This window comes from Schistocerca serialis, chromosome 9 (assembly GCF_023864345.2).
Source record: "Schistocerca serialis cubense isolate TAMUIC-IGC-003099 chromosome 9, iqSchSeri2.2, whole genome shotgun sequence".
Lineage (NCBI taxonomy): Eukaryota > Metazoa > Arthropoda > Insecta > Orthoptera > Acrididae > Schistocerca > Schistocerca serialis.
This window is the reverse complement of record NC_064646.1, coordinates 34,964,738-34,989,299: the sequence shown is the minus strand read 5'-3', so window position 1 is coordinate 34,989,299 and position 24,562 is coordinate 34,964,738. Positions and strand designations below refer to the sequence as shown.

The following is a 24,562-nucleotide window of genomic DNA, read 5'->3' as shown; positions in this document are numbered from 1 at the left end:
CAGTGGACCCTGATGCAGTTTGGAATTCCTGTATGATGATCTGGATAGATGTTTGCCTATTGCACATTACAACCGTCTTCAACTGTCAGAGGTCTCTGTCAGTCAACAAATGAGGTCAACCTGTACTCTCTTCGTGTTGTACGTGTCCCTTCACATTTCTAGTTCACTATCACATCGGACATAGTGGACCTAGGGATGTGTAGGAGTGTGGAAATCTCATGTAGAGACGTATGACACAAGTGACACCCAATCACTTGACCACATTTGAAGTCCGTGAGTTCTGCGGAGTGCCCATTTTGCTCTCTCACGATGTCTAATGGCTACTGAGGTCGCTGATATTGAGTGCCTGGCAGTGGGTGGTAGCACAATGCACATAATATGAAAAACATGGGTGTCCAGATACTTTTGATCACTTTATCCAAAAAATACAGTGTTTGAAATGCAAGTTCAAACAATTTTATATAGCAAAATAATTTATTTTTTTATGAGTTACTTACACTGTCAGCTGGCACCAACGAATAATTTCCGGGTCAAGACAGCCTGTATTGACATGAATCACCCATTTTAGAGAGACAGTGCATCATAAAGTTTGTCCTAGCAAAAAATGGCGACTAAAACATAGTTTGGTAAACTCAGAACCCTTCGTGTGTGTTCACTACGTCTGTCAAAACTATGTTTGCACCTCAAGCTGGATGCAATGTACGTATTTTATGTGTATAACCATGGTAACTTTGAACCTCTCGATCTCAGTAACATATAACTATATTGAAAAAAGTTTTGAGATTCCCTTCATCTTAAGAATATATAGTAAAATTTTTGTTGATTTGATGTGGATGAAACAGGAATATGGTGTTTCTAGATAAATGTCTAAAGAATGTACACTTAAAATTTGAGCCCTTTGCACTGTTAATTATGTTGATAATTGTGACCCACAGTGCAAAAATGGTTAAAAAAGGGTTTTTGCGGTTTTTATGCATAAATACAGTAACTAAAGTTACTGGATCTCCATAAAGATATTTTATATCTTTTGCAGTATTGATGGGTGATTCCAGCTTTACCTGTGACATTATCCATGGTACATTTTAGTATTGTTGCAATCCTCTTTGTGTTACGTATTCATATTTTGTTTCATGCAATTCAAGTAAAAGAAAGTGCTTATTGACAGTTTCAGATAAAACACTCAACCTCTCAAGGCTAGAACAGACAGCTTCATTACTGTGGCATCAACTTGCACGAGGCCACAAGGCACTGACATCTCTCCCCGCTGCATGTTACGATGTTTACACTCGCGCTGTGGGCAGCAGTCAGTCCCTTCGGGCCAGCATCCAACAAGTCCTCGTGGAGAAGCTGTCGCGGTACAGGAGCTTCCTGAAGCACAGCACTCGGGAAGACACTTTTCTTCCACTGTCAGTACTAGCGTGCCCTGCGCCACTGCTTACTACGAACAGCGTTTTCACTGGACTGAAGGGCTCTGCTGCTGCTCTTTTGACAGTAGCAGCAAATGTGGAGGTTTGTAGTCGTGGATTGTGTGCAGCTGTCTGTGCTTGCCCGCAACACTGTCACTTTGTATTGTGGATGTTGCTTGACCTCTCTGTTCTGTTGTTTAATTCGTTTTGTCATTTCTTACAGTTGAGTAGTGAAACAATTTCCATGGTGACAGGTGTCGATGTGGCACAAAATTCCACAAGCCTTCTTGAAGACCTCGCATTTGCTCTTTTTTCTATGATGTCACACAGAGCAATGCAATTGGCTGACATTTGGCTACTATCCAAAGTTCAGCCCAGTGGAAATGGAATTCTTCAGCCTGCTTTTCAAATGTACCATAAACTTTCAATCAAATGGAGGAGGTAATAGGACGTAAAGTGCCCTCCGCCCCACACCGTTGGGTGGCTTGTGGAGTATTGATGTAGATGTAGATGTAGATGTAGAAACTCATATGTGATAAATGTTTTTTCCTGTGATGATGAGGTACATAATTATACTGAGAAAAAGGATTAGTGAATTTCCATAAAGATTATATGAGAAAAATGAAACAAAAAAATTTAGTATCCACGTAGTTAGGAATAGCAAAGTTGCAGTTCTTTTGATATACTAGTCAGTGTGTTTCATTAAATCTTTGTAACATTCTTGAGGACACTGTGCTAAATGGCATATTGAAGGGCAGTATTATTTAAATAATGGAAAATCCAGGGTGGAATAAAAACAAGGTGAAAAATGTATATTGCTACTTACAACATAGAGGCGGCATTGAGTTAAAGACAGGCATTTTGCATTCTTTTTCATTGTGCCTGTTTGCAACTCAACACTCCCACCGTTATCCTTTAGTTTATTTATGTGTTTGTAACTTGACTATTCCTCGTAAAAGTACAGGGCGTGTTAGATTCATTGCAGACATAATTTATATATAATCCTACATAAAGGATATACATAATTTATGAATTATGCAAGAATGGAGTAAGGGAAACCGAGTCAGTATGGCTGAACAGGGGTTCAAAGCCCGCTCCTGCCAAATGTGAGTCCAGTGCCTTAACACTGCACTAACTCGCTCAGTATTTTATTTGAGAAGCAAACCCTCAATAAAACCACATGTATCTGGAGACTATAATTAGCTTTCATCATCTGCCAGAACTAGAAACATAACATTCTCAAACAAGAATCTTTGTAGTATTACACTTCAGAAAAATATATAGACAAAGCCACCTCCCAACACCATTTCCTTCACAATTATTCGTTTTAACTGATTATGTTCACTGATGTGGTGTGTTGTGACTGTATTACAGTGTGTATACGACCTAGGACAACCGGGAAAATCCCGGGAATTTTTTCATCTGGGAGAAAACCGGGAAAAACCCGGGAATTTTTTAGAATCCCGGAAATTCTTCAGTGTTTTAGTTTTCTGTTAAATTTTTGTAATTTTGATTGGTAAGAACCGATACTCTAACAAAGGATATTACTGTATCCCGCTATTGCAGAATAACACTTCAACAATAAAACATAAATGAGAGAAAAAATGAAAATAACTTAAATTGCAAAGGAAATGTGCCACATACAACGACGACACACATGCTCATGGAAGCGTGTGCCAGCAGCAAAATGTGTCAAAGGTTTTAGGAAGACTTTACAATGCTTCATAACAACAAATTGCCTCCGATGAGTGTGAAGTCACAACTGTTTACATTAGATTCATTTTAGCAGTTATGAGCAGATTTGTGCACATGCGCAGTTGAGTCACATTTGAGCAGTAGATTCTCCCGCTTCTGACTACAGGAATGTGGCTGTTGGCTGTGCAAGCAGTTGCAGCAAGCAGCTAGATGCTACCGGGGAAAGGGGGTACCAAATTCATATTCTTGAGGAAAAAAAAATTGTTACACAAAGCGCTTAGCATCCAGCGGACATTCGTTTTTGAAAATTTTTTAACACATTTTAAGTTGATTTCTGAATGAATCATAAGTTGATTTTTGAATGCGTGTGTAGTGTACGTGATATCTCTGTCAGGAGAATCCTCGTCGTATCTAGAAATAAACTTTCTGCAGACAAAAGGGGACGGGGCTATATGAGCTGAGCGGATTAAAGCTGAACATATGAATGCCAATCGATGTCTGATTATGTGGTTGATTGGGTTTACGAATGATCAGCATTGTTATAATTAATAGCAAAATCCATAGAGTCAGACTACCAGAATGAAAATAAACGACTAACAGGAATAACAGGCGAGAAAGATTATGTATTATCTTCTCGGTGTATCCAAGAAAATGAAATTTTGACAGAAAGTTTTTGGCCATATCGCTACACTAGTAAGGGCCAGTTGTACAGTTCCTGGCTAGCAGCCACTTAAGTTCCATCCTGGGAGTAGCGCGGAAAACGCATTGTACGAACACATAATAATGCCTAACTGGAGAATAATCGCTGGATAACTAAACCAGTGATTGTGGCAGGGTTAGTGAAGTTAATCGGCGAACAGATTTTGACAATGGCAGGAATAGCTACAGAACTGGTGATGAAAAGACTGTTTGTTAGAATGAGGAAGGAGAAGAAATGGGGACATCACAAAGATTACAGAAGAATAAGACAATTCCAAATTTATATAAAAATTTCATAATACTACTTTATGATCTCGTGCTTGAGAAACTGGTGCGTGTGAATGAAATGTGAAACTACTTCCTAACGTAAAGCTTTATACTTGTAGTAGGCCAAATAGGCATTTGATAGTGGTAATTCGTGAATTATATTTTGTCGTGTTATAAAAATGACCATTTGTGCCAAAACAGTCTCGTTTCCAAGAAAATTTACATCCCAAAAACCACACTGAAAATCTTAATATCAGGTCGAGGTCTACTTCACTGGGAATCTGGATATACGAAAGCGCACTTTAAGTATGCATTTTAAATGTGCACATTTTAGTGTGGTTCACAAAATTCCGATGCCCTTGGAATATCCTCTGATGTCTTGTTTCTTTTATGACGTAATGTATGATCTTTCAGTGTTTTACACGTACGTACATATGGGCTTCCTACGTCATGGTAGCTGCGCAAACGCGGTGTCGACTGTTATCTGCGCTATCTGGCAACTGCTGAAATGAACATATTTTGAACAGGTCGAGGAAAATATTGCGAATGGTGGTTTGAAAAGCGTTACTTTCAAAGTAAATATCCTTTTACATAAGTTGAACTATGTGCGAGAATTTACCATGAATTTCTTAAATTACAGAGTGTTTGACTCTCATTTAAAAAATCAACTCTTTGATGACGAGTCATTTAGAAGAATTTCGAACCCTGAAGATGAGACATTTATGTCTTTATTAAAATTTTACTGGCACATTTCTGTGATAGATCTTAAAGTGTAACACGTGCAAACAAGGTCAACATTATATGCGAAAGCTTAGCTTCTCTTGTAGCTTCTTAACCTTAGAGACCAATATTATATGTGAACGCTTTTCTTTTCTTGTAGCAACACTGTGTATATTAATTTAAACTATTAACTTCCCCTGTTTGTGTGTTCGTGCTACTTAACAGTGACATTGCTGTTGGCCGACATCATCACGTGTCGTATGCTCTGAATATCCACAGTCATCGGCTGGCGAGATCACGTGACATGAGCTATGACTGGCTTACATAAGCGCATCCCAATCTCGATTTCAATGATTCGGAAAGTAACATGCAGCATTTGGTGGAATTCCAATGTATACTTTTGTAATACTGTCACTTAAAACGGAAAAAGTGTGTTTCCACCCGGGAGAAAGTGTGTTGTTAACCGGGAAATCCGGGAATGTTTTTCCTTGTCTGCATATACACCCGTATTAGAAACAGGAAAAATAATAAACTAACAACAGAAACATTGTTGTGTAAAGACAAACACAGAAAAGCTAACATATTCACTTACATCATAGAAACACTCTGCTCCAAAAGCTGTTCCTTTCTCCAGCTTCTTTACAACACCAGTGTGGCTCATATGTCTTTGAGTACGAGTTGTTCTTTTGACTGCCAACTTTATAAACTGTGTTCTTGAGTGATAGAAATGTGCAATTACAGTGTGTCCTTAAACTGTGGATATGTCTAGCAAAAGTGGTGAAAAACAAAGATGATTTACCTTACCAAACGAGATGTCTGCCCAAAGTCTTTGCCTTTACAAATGTCTGCTTGTGTCTGTATATGTGCGGATGGATGTGTGTGTGTGTGTGTGTGTGTGTGTGTGTGTGTGTGTGCGCGCGCGCGAAACATTCCACGTGGGAAAAATATATCTAAAAACAAAGATGATGTAACTTACAAAACGAAAGCGTTGGCATGTTGATAGATACACATCCAAACACAAACACACACACAAAAATCCAAGCTTTCGCAACCAACGGTTGCTTCATCAGGAAAGAGAGAAAGACGAAAGAGTGTGGGTTTTAAGGGAGAGGGTAAGGAGTCATTCCAATCCCGGGAGTGGAAAGACTTACCTTAGGGGGAAAAAGGACAGGTATACACGCAAGTGCGCGCGTATTATTTCTTTTTTTTTTTTTTTTTTTTTTTTTTTAAATTCATTTTCTATGCATGACCGACTCTCTTTAAAACCAGCTGTTTCTTCAAATAAAGATATACAACATACTCTTTTGATAATTTTTTTTCCGCTATACTTTCTAAGTGATATTTTGAAAACTTATCCCTCTGTAGTTCATTGTGATACTTCCATCACTTTCTTCAAATATAAAAATCACCAGAGATTTTCTCCAGCCAACGAGATTTTTGCAGTGTTTGGAGCACGTATTTCACTATCTGTGAATATATTCCATCCAAGCAATGCCATATTCTATTTTGCCCTCATGCATCCAAGTAGCTGATAAAAATTATATATATATATATATATATATATATATCTGTGTGTGTGTGTGTGTGTGTGTGTGTGTGTGTGTGTGTGTGTGTGTGTGTGTGTGCGGGCGCGCGTGTGTGTTTTAGAGTAAAATGGTGCAGGACATTTGTGAATTCTGGAGGAGGTAAAAAAAAAAAAGCTGTAGAGAAAGATGGATAATGTGCAATATGTTCAAGAACCAAGAGGGAACAAATGAAATACTCAGATTAAAAAAGGCGTAAAGCAGGGAAAGATGAAAGAACAATGAAAAATTAACAAGCAAGGAATGCTAAACAAGTAGGGAGAGATAAAAATGAATACTGAAGAAAACAAAGATGTATGGAAGGCATAATTACAATATCTATATGATTCTACAGCTGATCATGAAGGATTAGTCTTAGAGGATGAAGAAGAATGTAGGCAAAAATCACTGGGGACAAATAATGGGGAAATGAGAATTGGAGAAAGCTTTCCAGAATCTTAAACAAAGGAAAGTGTTGGACTGTGATCAAATAGTGTGTCAGACACTGAAGGCCTTAAGGACTGGTGCTGTAACTAGAATTACAAATGTAATCAATGGAATATATTACACAGGCCTCCTTAAAACCATAATGGTGCTCTTACCAAAGAAATCCAATGCCAGTCAATGCAAAGATTATATGGCAATTATTTTTATGTGCCATGTTACTGAGGCTCTGACCAGAATAGTGCTGAGAAGAATAAAAAGGAAAATAGAGGAGAGTATTGGAGAAGATTAATTTAGATTTAGAAAATGAAGAGGGATAAGAGGTGCATTTGGGTGTTGGAGGATGATCCCAAAAAGATTTTTGAAAGTGAATAGAGAAATGTATGTTTGTTTTAGCAACTGAGAAAAAGCACGTGACAGAATTGATTGGCGTATACTTTTGAAGGTTCTGAAAGATACTGGTATAGATTGGTAGGACAGAAGGTTGATAAAGCAATTCTGTGTGGGATAGAAAGTGCTGGTTTGAGCAGAAGATGAAACTGATATGTGGGTATTGGAAGAAGTGTGTGACAGGGTTGCTGTGTGTCACCAGCACTTTACAGTATATAGGCTGGCAAGCTAATCAATAAGGCCTTGGGAAAATCAAAAGGTCTTGTAGTTGTAGAAGAAAGATTAAAAACCATCATGTATGTGGAACAGAGGAAGAGCTCCAGGTAATAATGGAGGATATTGTAAGAATGGGTTATGAATTTGGGGTGAAACTGAACATCAGCAAAACCAAAGTGATGAGAATTGGAAAAGGAGCTGACTCGATTAATGTACCACTAGACGGGATGATATTTGAAGAGGTTCAATCATTCCGATATTTGAGAAGCTCGATACATTGCAGCAGAAGTTGTACAGAGGAAATGAGACATAGAATCTTCATGGGAAAGAGAGCTTTTGGGAAAGTGAAAGCTTGCTGACAGCCAGAAGCATCCCCATTACACTTAGGAAGAGATTTGCCAAAATGTTTTGTGTTAAGTGTGGTGTCTTATGGTTTTGAAACAATGAAAGAAAGTTTTGAAATGTGGTTATGGAAAAGAGTGGAGAAAGTGAAATGGGTCAACAGAATGAGAAATGAGGAGGTGCTGAGCAGGGTAGGAGAGGAACTTCATGAGGATGGTACAAAAGAGAAAAACATCTTGGGGCATATGTTCTGTAGGAACTGTCTACTACAGAGAATCGTCGAGGGAAGAGGATGAGGAGAAGAAGAAGGTGGTTTGAAATGCTAACAGAGGTGAAAGTAAGAAGAAGTTACAACCAAACGGAGGAGGTGCTCAGGACATCCAGCTGACACCTGTCTGAGGACAGGAACGTATGAAAAGCAGTGACAAGATCAAGGGACGGTATGATAGGATGTGTGTTATGACATCAGGGAATGCGTCTGTGGTATTAGAGGGAGCTGTAGAGGGTAAAAACTGTAGGGGAATACAGGGATTTGAATACATCCAACAAGTAATTACGACTGTAGGGTGCAAGTGCTACTCTGAGGTGAAGTGGTTGGCAAAGGAGAGGAATTTGGGGTGGGCAGCATCAGATCAGGCACTAGACTGAAGGCACATTTTCTAGTTCCATAATTATGTTATTGACACATCTTGCTTCTGTTTCCTCCATGATGTCATCAAATTGTAATTTTTATAATGCTCAACTCACCCAACCGTCGGTAACAAATTGAGATTAACTGTTTACTTTTCCTCTTGATTAAGATGTTTAGTTATTTTGTTTGTCATTATTTGTTGGTTATGCATGTCATCAATTATTTGCCATAAGCGTAAGATGGAAAAACTGGTAATAATTGGTTATAACAGCTGCTGCAGAAGATTACCATGAAATTAAACATATTGTTCTTTCCAAAGTTTTCTTTTTACTTAAATATTAATTTCACGTGTCTTTGTTGAGAAATATTTATTCTAGGCCCTATGTTTATCTTTTGTCACTTGCTGTATACCTTCATTCCAAATTTTTCAATCATCTTTTGCATCCATTTAATGCTTTTTTGCTAATAATTTCATTTTCAACTTTTTTGAAAGGCTTTTGTATTATTCCATTCATGTGCTATATTTCTATTGTTTAGGGTTGTCTGTAAATATTCAGTTAATCTTTTATGAACATTGTACCGTGAGAGAACTTTGTATATCTCGGGCTTTGTTTTTCACAGTGTTATTTCAAACTTTCCTCCACCATATACAAAATCCTATCTTAAAAACCACTATGAAGTGGTCGCAGTTAATGTCGAGGCCTCTAAATATATAAGAACACCTAATTTTTGAAGCCATTTATCTATTAATTACTACATAGTCAATCAGTAAGTTTAGTCTCTTGATGTCCAGATAAATTTCCTTGTAGCTAGAGCAAGCATTGCCTGCCGGGGAAAGAGAGACCATTGAAATTAACTTTATCAGACAGCCACATTGCAAGCAATATTTTCATTTTCATCAGTTTTGCTCTGTAATTTTACAAGAGCATAGTCAGAAACTCTGGAACTGACACTGTAAAATATACAGCAAAGTGTGACAATGTGGAATCTTACATTAATATTAGAGAACATATTTTACTTAAAATATTGTAAATTACATTTAAAATTCAGTAATTGGTTGATTACATTCCCAGAAACAGAGATTAAGTAAGTTGTACAACAGTGGCTGCAAAATCTACGACAACGAATATTCGACGATAAAGTAGCATTCTTATTATACGAGATGTGTTGTTGTTGTTGTCGTCTTCAGTCCAGAGACTGGTTTGATGCAGCTCTCCATGCTACTCTATCCTGTGCAAGCTTCTTCATCTCCCAGTACCTACTGCAACCTACATCCTTCTGAATCTGTTTAGTGTATTCATCTCTTGGTCTCCCTCTACGATTTTTACCCTCTACTCTGCCCTCCAATACTTAATACTTGATACCTCAGAATATCCCCTACCAACCGATCCCTTCTCCTATTTCTCTTCTCTCCAGTTCTATTCAATACCTCCCCATTAGTTATGTGATCTACCCATCTAATCTTCAGCATTCTTCTGTAGCACCACATTTCAAAAGATTCTGTTCTCCTGTTGTCTAAACTATTTATCGTCCACGTTTCACTTCCTTACATGGCTACACTTCATACAAATACTTTCAGAAGCGACTTCCTGACACTTAAATCCGTACTCCATGTTAACAAATTTCTCTTCTTCAGAAACGCTTTCCTTGCCATTGCCAGTCTACATTTTATATCCTCTCTTCTTCGACCATCATCAGTTATTTTGCTTCCCACATAGCAAAACTCCTTTACTACTTTAAGTGTCTCATTTCCTAATCTAATTCCCTCAGCATCACCCGATTTAATTTGACTACATTCCATTATCCACGTTTTGCTTTTGCTGATGTTCATATTATATCGTCCTTTCAAGACACTGTCCATTCCATTCAACTGCTCTTCCAAGCCCTTTGCTGTCTCTGACAGAATTACAATGTCGTCGGCAAACCTCAAAGTTTTTATTTCTTCTCCATGGATTTTAATTCCTGCTCCGAATTTTTCTTTTGTTTCCTTTACTGCTTGCTCAATATACAGATTGAATAACATCGGGGATAGGCTTCAACCCTGTCTAACTCCCTTCCCAACCACTGCTTCCCTTTGATGGCCCTCAACTCTTATAACTGCCATCTGGTTTCTGTACAAATTGTGAATAGCCTTTCGCTCCCTGTATTTTACCCCTGCCACCTTCTGAATTTGAAAGAGAGTATACCAGTCAACATTGTCAAAATCTTTCTCTAAGTCTACAAATGCTAGAAACATAGGTTTGCCATTCCTTAATCTACTTTCTAAGATAAGTCGTAGGGTCAGTATTGCTTCATGCATTCCACCATTTCTATGGAATCCAAACTGATCTTCCCCGAGGTCGGCTTCTACCAGTTTTTCCATTCGTCTATAAAGAATTCGTGTTAGTATTTTGCAGCCGTGACTTATTAAACTGATATTTCGGTAATTTTCACATGTGTCATCACCTGCTTTCTTTGGGATTGGAATTATTATACTCTTCTTGAAGTCTTTGGGTATTTCACCTGTCTCATACATCTTACTCACTAGGTGGTAGAGTTTTGTTAGACCTGGCTCTCCCAAGGCTGTCAGTAGTTCTAATGGAATGTTGTCGACTCCCGGGGTCTTGTTTCGACTTAGGTCTTTCAGTGCTCTGTCAAGCTCTTCACGCAGTATCATATCTCCTATTTCATCTTCATCCACATTCTCGTCCATTTCTATAATATTGTCCTCAAGAATATCGCCCTTGTATAGACACTCTATATACTCCTTCCACCTTTCTGCCTTCCCTTCTTTGCTTAGAACTGGGTTTCCATCTGAGCTCTTGATAATCATGCAAGTGATTCTCTTTTCTCCAAAGGTCTCTTTAATTTTCCTGTAGGCAGTATCTATCTTACCCCTAGCGATGTGCACCTCTACATCCTTACATTTGTCCCTGCTTAGCCATTTTGCACTTCCTGTCGACCTCATTTTTGAGACGTTTGTATTCCTTTTTGGCTGCTTGATTTACTGCATTTTTATATTTTCTCCTTTCATCAATTAAATTCAATATATCTTCTGTTACCCAAGGATTTCTATTAGCCCTCATCTTTTTATCTACTTGATCCTCTGCTACCTTCACTATTTCATCTCTCAAAGCTACCCATTCTTCTTCTACTGTATTTCTTTCTCCCATTTTTGTCAATCATTCCCTAATGCTCTCCCTGAAGCTCTCTACAACCTCTGGTTCTTTCAGTTTATCCAGGTCCCATCATCTTAAATTCCCACATTTTTGCAGTTTCTTCAGTTTTAATCGACAGTTCATAACCAATAGATTGTGGTCAGAGTCCATATCTGCCCCTGAAAATGTCTTACAATTTAAAACCTTGTTCCTGAATCTGTGTCTTACCATTATATAATCTATCTGACAGCTTCCAGTATCTCCAGGCTTCTTCCATGTATACAACCTTCTTTTATGATTCTTGAATCAAGTGTTAGCTATGTTCTGTGCAAAATTCTACCAGGCGGCTTCCTCTTTCATTCCTTAATCCCATTCCATATTCACCTACTACGTTTCCTTCTCTTCCTTTTCCTACTATCGAGTTCCAGTCACCCATGACAATTAAATTTTCGTCTCCCTTTACTATCAGAATAATTTCTTTTATCTCATCATACACTTCATCAATCTCTCCGTCATCTGCGGAGCTAGTTGGCATATAAACTTGTACTACTGTGGTAGGTGTGGGCTTCGTATCTATCTTGGCCATTATAATGTGCTGACTATGCTGTTTGTAGAAGCTTACCCGCATTCCTATTTTCCTATTCATTATTAAACCTACTCCTGCATTACCCTTATTTGATTTTGTGTATATAACCCTGAGTCACCTGACCAGAAGTCTTGTTCCTCCTGCCACCGAACTTCACTAATTCCCACTATATCTAACTTTAACATCTCCAGTTCCCTTTTTAAATGTTCTAACCTACCTGCCCAATTAAGGGATCTGACATTCCACACTTCGATCTGTAGAACGCCAGTTTTCTTTCTCCTGATAACAATGTCCTCCTGAGTAGTCCCCACCTGGAGATCCGAATGGAGGACAATTTTACCTCCGGGATATTTTACCCAAGAAGACACCATCATCATTTAACCATACAGTAAAGCTGCATGCCCTCGGGAAAAATTGTACGAGATAAGGTCCTGTATTTATACACGTTGGTTCAAATCTACTTCACGAAAAACTATTGAATTTCAACTACTACAATAACATTGAAATATGGTTAGCTGCTGCCATTTGTTACAAAATTCATATTGACACTGGAAATGGACATTTATATTTTGGTCACTGCTTTTATGGGCATGTATATAGACATGTCATTTCTGAACTGGATAAAATTTCATCATGCTTCAGTATATGTCAAAATATATCTTAAAACTACATCATTAAAAATATCTTTACATATATGTCACCAGAAACATACATTAAAAAAGACACTTTTAAAAATATTTATATGAGGATAATACAGCAGGTAGTTGGGATTATGTCTTGAATGCTTATCTACAGCACCTCTTTAGATAACTGGAAGAACCCATATCAGTTAAATTCATTTTCTTCATTTAATAAATTTTGTAGTTTTTCTTTTTCCACAAAAATTTGTAATTGTTTCAAGACATTTAGCAAAGGGTCTTCATTGGTGGTATGGATAATTTTTTGCTGACTTGAATCTTCATAAAGTACATTGACCAGACTCGAAAAACATTTAATGTTGTTGTTGTTGTGGTCTTCAGTCCTGAGACTGGTTTGATGCAGCTCTCCATGCTACTCTATCCTGTGCAATCTTCTTAATCTCCCAGTACCTACTGCAGCCTACATCCTTCTGAATCTGCTTAGTGTATTCATCTCTTGGTCTCCCTCTACGATTTTTACCCTCCACAGTGCCCTCCAATGCTAAATTTGTGATCCCTTGATGCCTCAAAACATGTCCTACCAACCGATCCCTTCTTCTAGTCAAGTTGTGCCACAAACTTCTCTTCTCCCCAATCCTATTCAATACCTCCTCATTAGTTACGTGATCTACCCACCTTATCTTCAGCATTCTTCTGTAGCACCACATTTCGAAAGCTTCTATTCTCTTCTTGTCCAAACTAGTTATCGTCCATGTTTCACTTCCATACATGGCTACACTCCATACAAATACTTTCAGAAACGACTTCCTGACACTTAAATCTATACCCGATGTTAACAAATTTCTCTTCTTGAGAAACGATTTCCTTGCCATTGCCAGTCTACATTTTATATCCTCTCTACTTCGGCCATCATCAGTTATTTTACTCCCTAAATAGCAAAACTCCTTTACTACTTTAAGTGTCTCATTTCCTAATCTAATTCCCTCAGCATCACCCAATTTAATTTGACTACATTCCATTATCCTCGTTTTGCTTTTGTTGATGTTCATCTTATATCCTCCTTTCAAGATACTGTCCATTCCGTTCAACTGCTCTTCCAAGTCCTTTGATGTCTCTGACAGGATTACAATGTCATCGGCAAACCTCAAAGTTTTTACTTCTTCTCCATGAATTTTAATACCTACTCCGAATTTTTCTTTTGTTTCCTTTACTGCTTGCTCAATATACAGATTGAATAACATCGGGGAGAGGCTACAACCCTGTCTCACTCCTTTCCCAACCACTGCTTCCTTTCATGCCCCTCGACTCTTATAACTGCCATCTGGTTTCTGTACAAATTGTAAATAGCCTTTTGCTCCCTGTATTTTACCCCTGCCACCTTCAGAATTTGAAATAGAGTATTCCAGTTAACATTGTCAAAAGCTTTCTCTAAGTCTATAAATGCTAGAAAAGTAGGTTTGCCTTTTCTTAATCTTTCTTCTAAGATAAGTCGTAAGGTTAGTATTGCCTCACGTGTTCCAACATTTCTACAGAATCCAAACTGATCTTCACCCGAGGTCCGCTTCTACTAGTTTTTCCATTCGTCTATAAAGAATTCGCGTTAGTATTTTGCAGCTGTGACTTATTAAACTGATAGTTCGGTAATTTTCACATCTGTCAACACCTGCTTTCTTTGGGATTGGAATTATTATATTCTTCTTGAAGTCTGAGGGTATTTCGCCTGTCTCATACATCTTGCTCACCAGATGGTAGAGTTTTGTCATGACTGGCTCTCCCAAGGTCATCAGTAGTTCCAATGGAATGTTGTCTACTCCCGGGGCCTTGTTTCGACTCAGGTCTTTCAGTGCTCTGTCAAACTCTTCACGCAGTATCTTATCTCCCATTTCGTCTTCGTCTACATCCTCTTCCATTTCCATAATATTGTCCTCGAGTACATCGCCCTTGTATAAACCTTCTATATACTCCTTCCACCTTTCTGCCTTCCCTTCTTTGCTTAGAACTGGGTTGCCATCTGAGCTCTTGATATTCATACAAGTGGTTCTCTTCTCTCCAAAGGTCTCTTTAATTTTCCTGTAGGCTGTATCTATCTTACCCCTAGTGAGACAAGCCTCTACATCCTTACATTTGTCCTCTAGCCATCCCTGCTTAGCCATTTTGCACTTCCTGTTGATCTCATTTTTGAGATGTTTGTATTCCTTTTTGCCTGCTTCATTCACTGCATTTTTATATTTTCTCCTTTCATCAATTAAATTCAATATTTCTTCTGTTACCCAAGGATTTCTATTGGCCCTCGCCTTTTTATCTACTTGATCGTCTGCTGCCTTCACTACTTCATCCCTCAAAGCTACCCATTCTTCTTCTACTGTATTTCTTTCCTCCATTCCTGTCAATTGTTCCCTTATGCTCTCCCTGAAACTCTGTACAACCTCTGGTTCTTTCAGTTTATCCAGGTCCCATCTCCTTAGATTCCCACCTTTTTGCAGTTTCTTCAGTTTCAATCTGTAGTTCATAACCAATAGATTGTGGTCAGAATCCACATCTGCCCCTGGAAATGTCTTACAATTTAAAACCTGGTTCCTAAATCTCTGTCTTACCATTATATAATCTATCTGATACCTTTTAGTATCTCCAGGATTCTTCCAGGTATACAACCTTCTTTTATGATTCTTGAACCAAGTGTTAGCTATGATTAAGTTATGCTCTGTGCAAAATTCTACGAGGCGGCTTCCTCTTCCATTTCCTCCCCCCCAATCCATATTCACCTACTATGTTTCCTTCTCTCCCTTTTCCTACTGATGAATTCCAGTCACCCATGACTATTAAATTTTCGTCTCCCTTCACTACCTGAATAATTTCTTTTATCTCGTCATACATTTCTTCAATTTCTTCATCATCTGCAGAGCTAGTTGGCATATAAACTTGTACAACTGTAGTAGGCATGGGCTTTGTGTCTATCTCGGCCGCAATAATGCGTTCACTATGCTGTTTGTAGTAGCTTACCGGCACTCCTATTTTTTATTCATTATTAAACCTACTCCTGCATTACCCCTATTTGATTTTGTATTTATAACCCTGTAATCACCTGACCAAAAGTCTTGTTCCTCCTGCCACCGAACTTCACTAATTCCCACTATATCTAACTTTAACCTATCCATTTCCCTTTTTAAATTTTCTAACCTACTTGCCCGATTAAGGGATCTGACATTCCACGCTCCGATCCGTAGAACGCCAGTTTTCTTTCTCCTGGTAATGACGTCGTCTTGAGTAGTCCCCGCCCGGAGATCCGAATGGGGGACATTTAATATACGTCGTAAAAAACACTGTAATTTAAATTCCAACTGTATGGCATTAGGTGAGCATTTAAAGACAACTAACCATACTTTAGGTGAGATTCTAGGCAACATCAAAATTGTTCACACTAAGAGTCTTGGAAGAATTAGAAATTTTTATGGAAAAGGGGGAAACCCGCAAAATTGATTAAATGAACAAAACAAATTTAACATGCAAAGATTCTTCGTGTTATTTGAATAGGTGCTGCAGATAATCATTCAAAACATAAACTTAACTAGCTGCTGTATTATCGTAAAAGATGTATTTTTTTTAAATAGCTTAATTTCTGAATGTGTATTTTTGGCGATGTATTTGTAAGGATATTTTTAAAGACGTATTTTATATATATTGCAGCACAATGAAATCTTCTCCAGTGTAGAAATGACAGGTCTATATACATGCCCGTAAAAGCGGTGAATGAAATATAAATTTCCATTTCTGGTACAACATGAATTCTATAAAAAATGGCATTAGTGTACCATATTTCAATGTTAGTGTAGTAGTTGAAACACAGTAGTTTTTCGTGAAGTAGATTTGTACCAATGAGTAGGAATACAGGTCCTTTCCTCACTCAATAAGAATACTTTATTATCTTTGAATATGTGTTCCCACAGATGCTGCAACCACTATTGTATAGCTGACTTAATCTCTGTTGCAAACAATATAATCAGCCAACTACTGTATTTTAAATGTAATGTACTACAGGGTGGTTATAATTAAACTTTCTGTATTTGGCACGTTACAACACAGAAACTAATTACTGTACTTGGACCAAACTTGATATCATTAATGTAAGGAGATGGGGAAGAGAGATAATGCAGAATCAATTCAATTGAAAAACTTTTAATGTGCTGCCACGGTACATCATACCATTACATACCAGTACCATTACTGCTAAAAAAGGTGCTCAACATGGCGCCCTTCAGTGTACAGAAGAGTCGGAAAGCACAGGATGGCATTCAGCACAGCAGAATGGAACATGTCTATAGGTATGCTACCTATCAGCCCCACAACCAAAAATCACTGAGAGTGAGATCAGATGATTGTGCCGGTCAAGCATTTGGAAACAATTGACTGATGATTTGATAATTTCCAAATGCGTTTCGTAGAAACAGTTGAACTTCACAAGCAATGTATGATGTGACCCCATCTTGCATGAAAACTATCTAGTTCAATGCATCTCTCTCCTGTGGGGCAGGTATGACATGCTGGCGAAGCATATTGCAGTAACACTGGCCAGTCACACTGCACGGCTTTGGTCCTTGAATGCCAACGTGTTCAAGAAAGAATGGTCCAGTGATGAACATAGCCGTGAAGCCACACTGCACGGTGACACATTCACCGTGCAGGGGAAATTCATGCGCAGTGACTGGAGGTGAAGCAATTCTGTGTGTTCACCTCATCTGTCAGAGAAAAATGAGCTTCAGCTGTCCATAGGATTGTCCAGAGCGAGCCCTCATCAACTTCTGGATACCATTTGAGAATGGTTCGAAGCATCTTCCGTACAGTGGACCATGGATGTTCAACTATGGTGACGCAGCACGCGCACTGCCTGACGATTGGGAAGTGCACGCAGCATTGTCTGCCATAGCAACAGTGTTTCATCAACTACCTGTGGTGCAACTGGTCATTGGCTTGTTCCCAGAGCAACACCCAGTTCTCCAGTTGATTCGAACTACTTCATCATGCTCCACACAGTAGGTAGACAAAGAGGACCCTTCTGTAATACTTTCAACCGGCAATGTTCTTGAAATGCAGCTGCAGCATTATTATTGTTTTGATAACAGAGCTTCACCAGTAATGCCCTGCTCCTTTGGTCCAATCTCATGTTGACACGTCAACAAATGCAGTGAGACTGGTCATGTGTGTGAGACTACGAATCATGATGACTGATCACAGCACCTGGTGGCCATAGTTGGAACTGGACGGTGGCATTGTGATGCATGGAAATCGTGCACCCCATCCTCTGGACATTAATGCTACCAAGGTAACTAGTTTCCATGTTATAATGTGTTAAAAGAAAGCAGGTGTTGACAGATGTGAAAATTATCGAACTATCAGTTTAATAAGCCACAGCTGCAAAATACTAACGTGAATTCTTTACAGCCGAATGGAAAAGCTGGTAGAAGCTGACCTCACGGAAGATCAGTTTGGATGCTGTAGAAATATTGGAACACGTAGCCGGCCAGTGTGGCTGAGTGCTTCTAGGCGCTTGTGTCTGTATATGTGTGGATGGATATGTGTGTGTGTGTGCGCGAGTGTATACCCGTCCTTTTTTCCCCCTAAGATAAGTCTTTCCGCTCCCGGGATTGGAATGACTCCTTACCCTCTCCCTTAAAACCCACATCCTTTCGTCTTTCCCCTCCTTCCCTCTTTCCTGATGAGGCAACAGCTTGTTGCAAAAGCTTGAATTTTGTGTGTATGTTTGTGTTCGTTTGTGTGTCTGTCGACCTGCCAGCACTTTCATTTGGGAAGTCACATCATCTTTGTTTTTAGAAATATGTAATTGGATAGATAAAAATAAACTCACCAAATGGAAGCAGGAGAACACACACACAAACTGAGATGACAGAACTCATAGGGTACCTCGTAACATTGTGTCGGACCTCCTTTTGCCTGACGTAGTGCAGCAACTCGACATGGCACGGACTCGACTAGTCATTGGCAGTCACCGACAGAAATATTGAGCCGTGCTTCTTCTGTAGTCAACCACAGTTGCAAAAGTCTTGCCATTGCAGGATTTCGTGCACGAACTGACATCTCGATTGTGTCCCGTAAATGTTCGGTGGGATTGATGTCGGATGAAATGAGTGGCCATATCGTTTGCTCAAATTGTCGAGGATGTTCTTCAAACTAATGGTGAGCATTCGTGGCATGGTGACGTGGCACATTGTAATCCATAAAAATTACATCGTTATTTGGGAACGTGAAGTCTGTGAACAGCTGCAAATGGTCTCCGAGGCATTGGTCTTTTCATTTGGAACAGAGAACCCTGTCTATTCTATGTAAACACAGACAACACCGTTATGGAGTCACTACCAATTTGCATAGTGCCTTGCTGACAGCTTGGGTCCACAGCTTCGTGGGGTGTGTGCAGTACTTGAATCCTACCTTCAGCTCTTACCAACTAAAATTGGGACTCACCTAATCAGGCCACGGTTTTCCTGTCGTCGAGGGTCCAACCGATACTGTCACGAGCCCAGGAGAGGTGCTGCGCACGGTGCCGTGCTGTCAGCTGAGGCATTCACGTCGGTCGTCTGGTGCCGTAGCCCATTGATGCCAAATTTCGCTGTACTGTCCTAACAGATACATTTGTTGTATGTGCCATATTGATTTCTGTGGTTATTTCTCGCAGTTGTTCCATTCTGCATTTTCCATTGTTTGAAGGACTTAGTGTAATTGCTGAATGATGTCTGGCAGTCTTTTTGTTTGTAGATTGCTACTGTCCACATAAAGGAGAGACAGAGTCGCAGACAGGCACAACAAATAGACTGCTGAACATTAGAGCTTTGAGCCAAAATGCCTTCTTCTGAAGTAAAAAACACGTATACATTCACACAAGAATAACTCTCACACGTGACTACTACCTCTCAAGAAAGAGTGAGTGATCTTCTTCTTCTTCTTCTTCTTCTTTGTGTGTGTGTGTGTGTGTGTGTGTGTGTGTGTGTGCGCGTGTGCGTGTGCGTGTGCGTGTGCGTGTGCGCGTGCGCGTGCGCGTGCGCGTGCGCGTGCGCGTGCGCGTGCGCGTGCGCGTGCGCGTGCGCGTGCGCGTGCGCGTGCGCGTGCGCGTGCGCGTGCGCGTGCGCGTGCGCGTGCGCGTGCGCGTGCGCGTGCGCGTGCGCGTGCGCGTGCGCGTGCGCGTGCGCGTGCGCGTGCGCGTGCGCGTGCGCGTGCGCGTGCGCGTGCGCGTGTGCGTGTGTGTTTTTCTACTTTGGAAGAAGACATTTTGGATGATGAAAGGTTAAATGTAAGTCTTTTCGTTGTACCTGTCTGTGACTTATCAGCTTTATAAGGTGAGTAGCAATATAATATTGTTATTGTTCAATCCTGGACTTTCCATTACTTGTAATATTCCCTAGACTGATAGGGTACAATAATTTACTGATGTAGAAGTGACAGAAACAATCTCTGATAATTTAATTTAATTTGATTTGATTTGATTTTTTCATTGGTCCAGTGTTATCATGCTGCACAGTTGCAGAAGTGAGTACTGGACAGATCAGAATGTGGATACAGTAATATATAATATAAGCAAAAGACGTTTACAAATTAAAATTAGGTATCTATTTCTACAATCTAAGTTTATTATTAATTATTTAAGTTACGTTTATTTTATATATACAGAAAACATTGTTCAGAATAGAAACAGTGTTTTATTAGAAATGCTTGTAGTTTCATTTTAAGTGTTAGGTATGTAGCAGTTTTTGTTTCCTGTGTATTTTATTGCATGTTATGACACCAATTTTAATCATCCTGTCCTAACACGATAATGTTTTGGAATATGTGGGGTGTGTATTCGATTACCCTCTGAGACAGTAGTTGTGTACAGTCTTCTTTTGCATCAAATTGCATGTTTTCAAGAGCTAATCCATAGTAACTAAGACAGTTTCATAGAGCTCTTCTTTGGACTCTACAAAAAATAAAAAATAAAAAAATGCTAATTGTAAGAGTTTAGCTGGCCTAGAAATTCAGTGAAATAGTACACCAGCTTGAAGCTTATTCTCAGCTATCATTCCAGTTATTTCACTTGAGGCTGCTTTACTCATATGTTTATTTTCGCTCCATTTTTTAATTTTTTTCAATTTTTGTCGAACTTTGTTTTGGGAAGATAAGTGATTTATTAAAATACTAAATTAATGTTTAATTTTTTGTGTCAGAATATTATGGTATATTGCGATTTAAATAACGATGTCATATTAATATTTTTGGTTGTAGATTGATCTGCACTGGAGTTGTGCCGAGACGGTTGGGTGTGGGCCTGCAAGAAGTCGATATCTGTGACTGGAAAGAACTTCCGTGGGATGTACGATGGTTGCCATTTGCCCAACAACAGTGCAGTAACATTAATCTTAACTGGCATGCTTACTGTGCCACAGTAAATAGTATACATGTTTTAAATTATTTTGCCTTCATCAGTCACCAGATGGAAAAAAGAAAAGTAAAGCCTTCTAGTCTCACACTGTTGGATCTCTCGCAGAAGTTCACTAAAGGTAAGGGGGTACTATGTGCTGCTTTATACAGTTGTGATTGATTACGTTTTCATTCTGCAATTCCATGTGTTATCCATGCAAATTTTTGAGTAAAAGACGTTTAAAATTCAAAGTTGAAATGTTGCTGGTTCTGTGGAACTAAAATTCTATTGCTAGTAAAGAAGGGAAAATTTACACCGATTTCTATAGGGTGTAGACTGCCTTGTTGTAAAATAACACTTGACTTCACCTGTGGCCTCCATCAGAGCCTTTACATACCCTTATGAAATTAATAGTGATCAAAACTTTGTTTCATTTACAATATGATGCAGTCTGCAGCCCAAAAGAATATTATGCAAACTAACATTAACTGCAAAAGACTATAAACAAAGAAACTTCTTAAGTAAATTTTCTACATTTGTTTGTTGGTCCTTTATGCAGTATGTATTCACTAAGATCTTTGTGTGTGCCCAGTACCATAGCTAGTAGTGAAACAGTTTCAGAAGCCATATACAATGAGTCGTTATGAAAGTGAAGTGTTTAAGAATACACGGGAGTTAATCTGTCCCTTGTAAATATATTCCTGCACTATAAAAAATACTCATCCAGCAGGATATGAATCCCACCGCTTTGATCATATTTTTGCTGTATTATTTTCATTTGGCAGTAAATTGTTTAACTACCTTTCTGATTTTAATGGATTGCTGCTGAGTGTAAGTAAAGTTGTTTACATTTTCTGTACTATGTTTCAACGAGTGGCCCAGCCATCTTCCTCAGGTACTGTGAGTTTTGCTGTTATGTATACTGACTGCCTTTCGCCAGCCATACTGTTAATTGCTGTTGGCCCCATGCCACTATTTATTCTGAGTTCGACTCCTGATGCCCATTACGACCTTTGATTCTCTCTTGTTTTTCAGAGCCCATACTGATATTCCTCGAAATGCACTTTGTCCTAACTTTTTCCATCTTTGGTGGATGTGCCAGACCCAAAATCCTATTTAAATTGAAATCTCTGTCCCTGTTTATTATTAGATTTTCTAAAATCTTTATTTAAATAGAATTTGTAACTACACAATCTCAGAAACTTGCCATTTACACCATGATACTAATCTCCTTGTGTTTCATTTCGTGATGTGATTTGAGACGGTCCTTGATGACAGTGCATCTGCCCAATCGTTTTGATCAGGTATACAGAATATGTTAGTGTATGAAAATTAGGAAAATTAAATCAACATTTTCATCTCAAAAATTTGATTTTAACTGTAATGCAAAATATGGTGAGATTAGATACAAGGTCAGTTCAATCGTAATTTCACACCAATGGTGTGTTGGAACGTAACATGCTTGTGTTTAGTGCATGACTGCCACAAGTTTCATTGTTGTATGTCTGCTAGTTATTAGTCAGTGCTGTTTTGAATAGAACTATGTGTCGCACAGATTGCGAATTTTGAGATGGAAGAGTTAGAGCAGCAACGCATCTGCATTAAATTTTGCTTGAAACTCAATAAAACTGCTACAGAGACACACCAGATGATGCAGGAAGCCCATGGTGCTGAGTGCTTATGCCGTACTCGGCGTTACGAATGGTTAACACTGTTTAAAATTATGGCGTGGCGGAAGTTAAAGATGACCCTTATTCAGAACACCCTTCGATGTCTACCGATGATGCTCATATCTGAAACATCTACGAAATTGTGCATCCCAATGAAAGACAGACTGTCAGAGAGATTGCAGAAGAGTGTAACATTTCAGTTGGACCCTGTCATGAAATCCTGACACAGCATCTTGAAATGCATTGTGTTGCTGCCAAATTTGTCCCATTACTCATGATTCAAAAGCAGAAAGACCGTTGCCTCGCCATCTGTGAAGAGCAATTTTGGATCACGCAAGTGAGAACAAGATGTTGCTTGAGACAATTATAACTGGTGATGAGAAATGGTTTTACAGTTATGATGTTGAAACCAATGTTCAGTCTTCAGAATGGGCCGGGAAATAGTCTCCAAAACCAAAAATGCTTGTCAGGTCAGATCAAACTTCAAAGCCATGCTGATAGTCTCCTTTGACTTTGAAGGATTAATTCATCATGAATTCATGCCACTATCGAGACATGTTGCAATGCCTGTGGGAAAATGTGAGAAGGAATGGACTGAAATGTGGCTACACAATTCATTCTTCTTGCATCACGCTAACGCACCCGCACATTCATCCCAGTTAGTGTGTGGCTATTGCACAAAAAACAAAATAACTGTGCTGCCTCATCCTCAGTACTCGCCAGACCTGGTCCCTGCAGACTTTTTTCTTTATTTCCAAAGTTGAAAACCACATTGAAAGAACGAAGATTTGCAATGATAGACAAGATGAAAGAAAATTCGCAGGCAGCACATTGCACTTTCCGGCAATATGCATACCAAGACTGCTTCTGGAAGTGGAAATGGCATTGGGAGTGTTGTATAAATTGTGTAGAAGAGTATTTCGAAGGAGATCGTACACTATAAGTAAAAGATAAAGCGTGGAAAAATTTTGTGGAATTTTTTGAACAGACCTTGTATGTAGGTTCTGTAGTCCAGGTTCTTATCAGTGCCACCACCTAATAAGACTTCAGAAAGTTCTGTTTTCTTTGTTGGTTTAGTTTCATTTATTGTTCAAGACGTAGTTTAATTGGCTTATTTGCTACATAGTGCATCTTCTACAAAACAAATAAGTTGTTTCTTATTGCTTATGCCCCATCTGGTCATACTGACCAGTGAGCATCATGAGTACTACATTTGCAGTTACAGTTGAGATACCACTGGAGTATGTGACCCACGTATGCCTCACATATGGTCGTAAAATGACTGCATAGAGGCATATTTGCCTTCCAAAAGTTAATATGTCATATTTGTTTTATTCTGTACTTCACTGATATTTAAATGATATGTTTTTCTAAATTTTGAATTAAATAATTTTGATCTTTAATAAATTGAAGTTAGTAAATCATAACCTGATATTTGCTTAAACTCTTTGTTTTACAGTTAATTGATTTTCTTCTGCAGGTGAAGTTGATTCCGTTCATTGCCAACAGTTGCTGCTGCAGAAACTCTACACTTTGGTTACTGCAGTCAACATTTGTATTGAGCAATTGGCAGTAATGTGCCCAGAAATGTTCAGTGATGATAACAGTTTGGCAGAAATTATGAATTCTGTTATGTGGGTTGAACGTTTCACCCAACAGGGGTATCATCCTGTTCCCAAAGGAGGTGTCAGGCCAAGCTCTCTTGAAATGTTGACTCTGCATTTTTGCTGGTTGCGAAAGCATGTCATTCCGTTAATT

General features: G+C 38.9%; 1 protein-coding gene across 1 annotated transcript in view; it reads left to right on the top strand.

Annotated features, from left to right (window-relative positions):
- Positions 1-23,843, top strand: part of LOC126418802 (midasin-like) — a 298,364-nt gene extending 274,521 nt beyond the window's left edge. The window contains exons 40-43 of the mRNA XM_050085737.1: positions 1,166-1,509; positions 1,630-1,847; positions 20,999-21,273; positions 23,806-23,843. Of these exons, the coding sequence (XP_049941694.1) occupies positions 1,166-1,509; positions 1,630-1,847; positions 20,999-21,273; positions 23,806-23,843 (875 nt within the window). The remainder of the gene's footprint in view (positions 1-1,165; positions 1,510-1,629; positions 1,848-20,998; positions 21,274-23,805) is intronic.
- Positions 23,844-24,562: the final 719 nt, after the last annotated feature.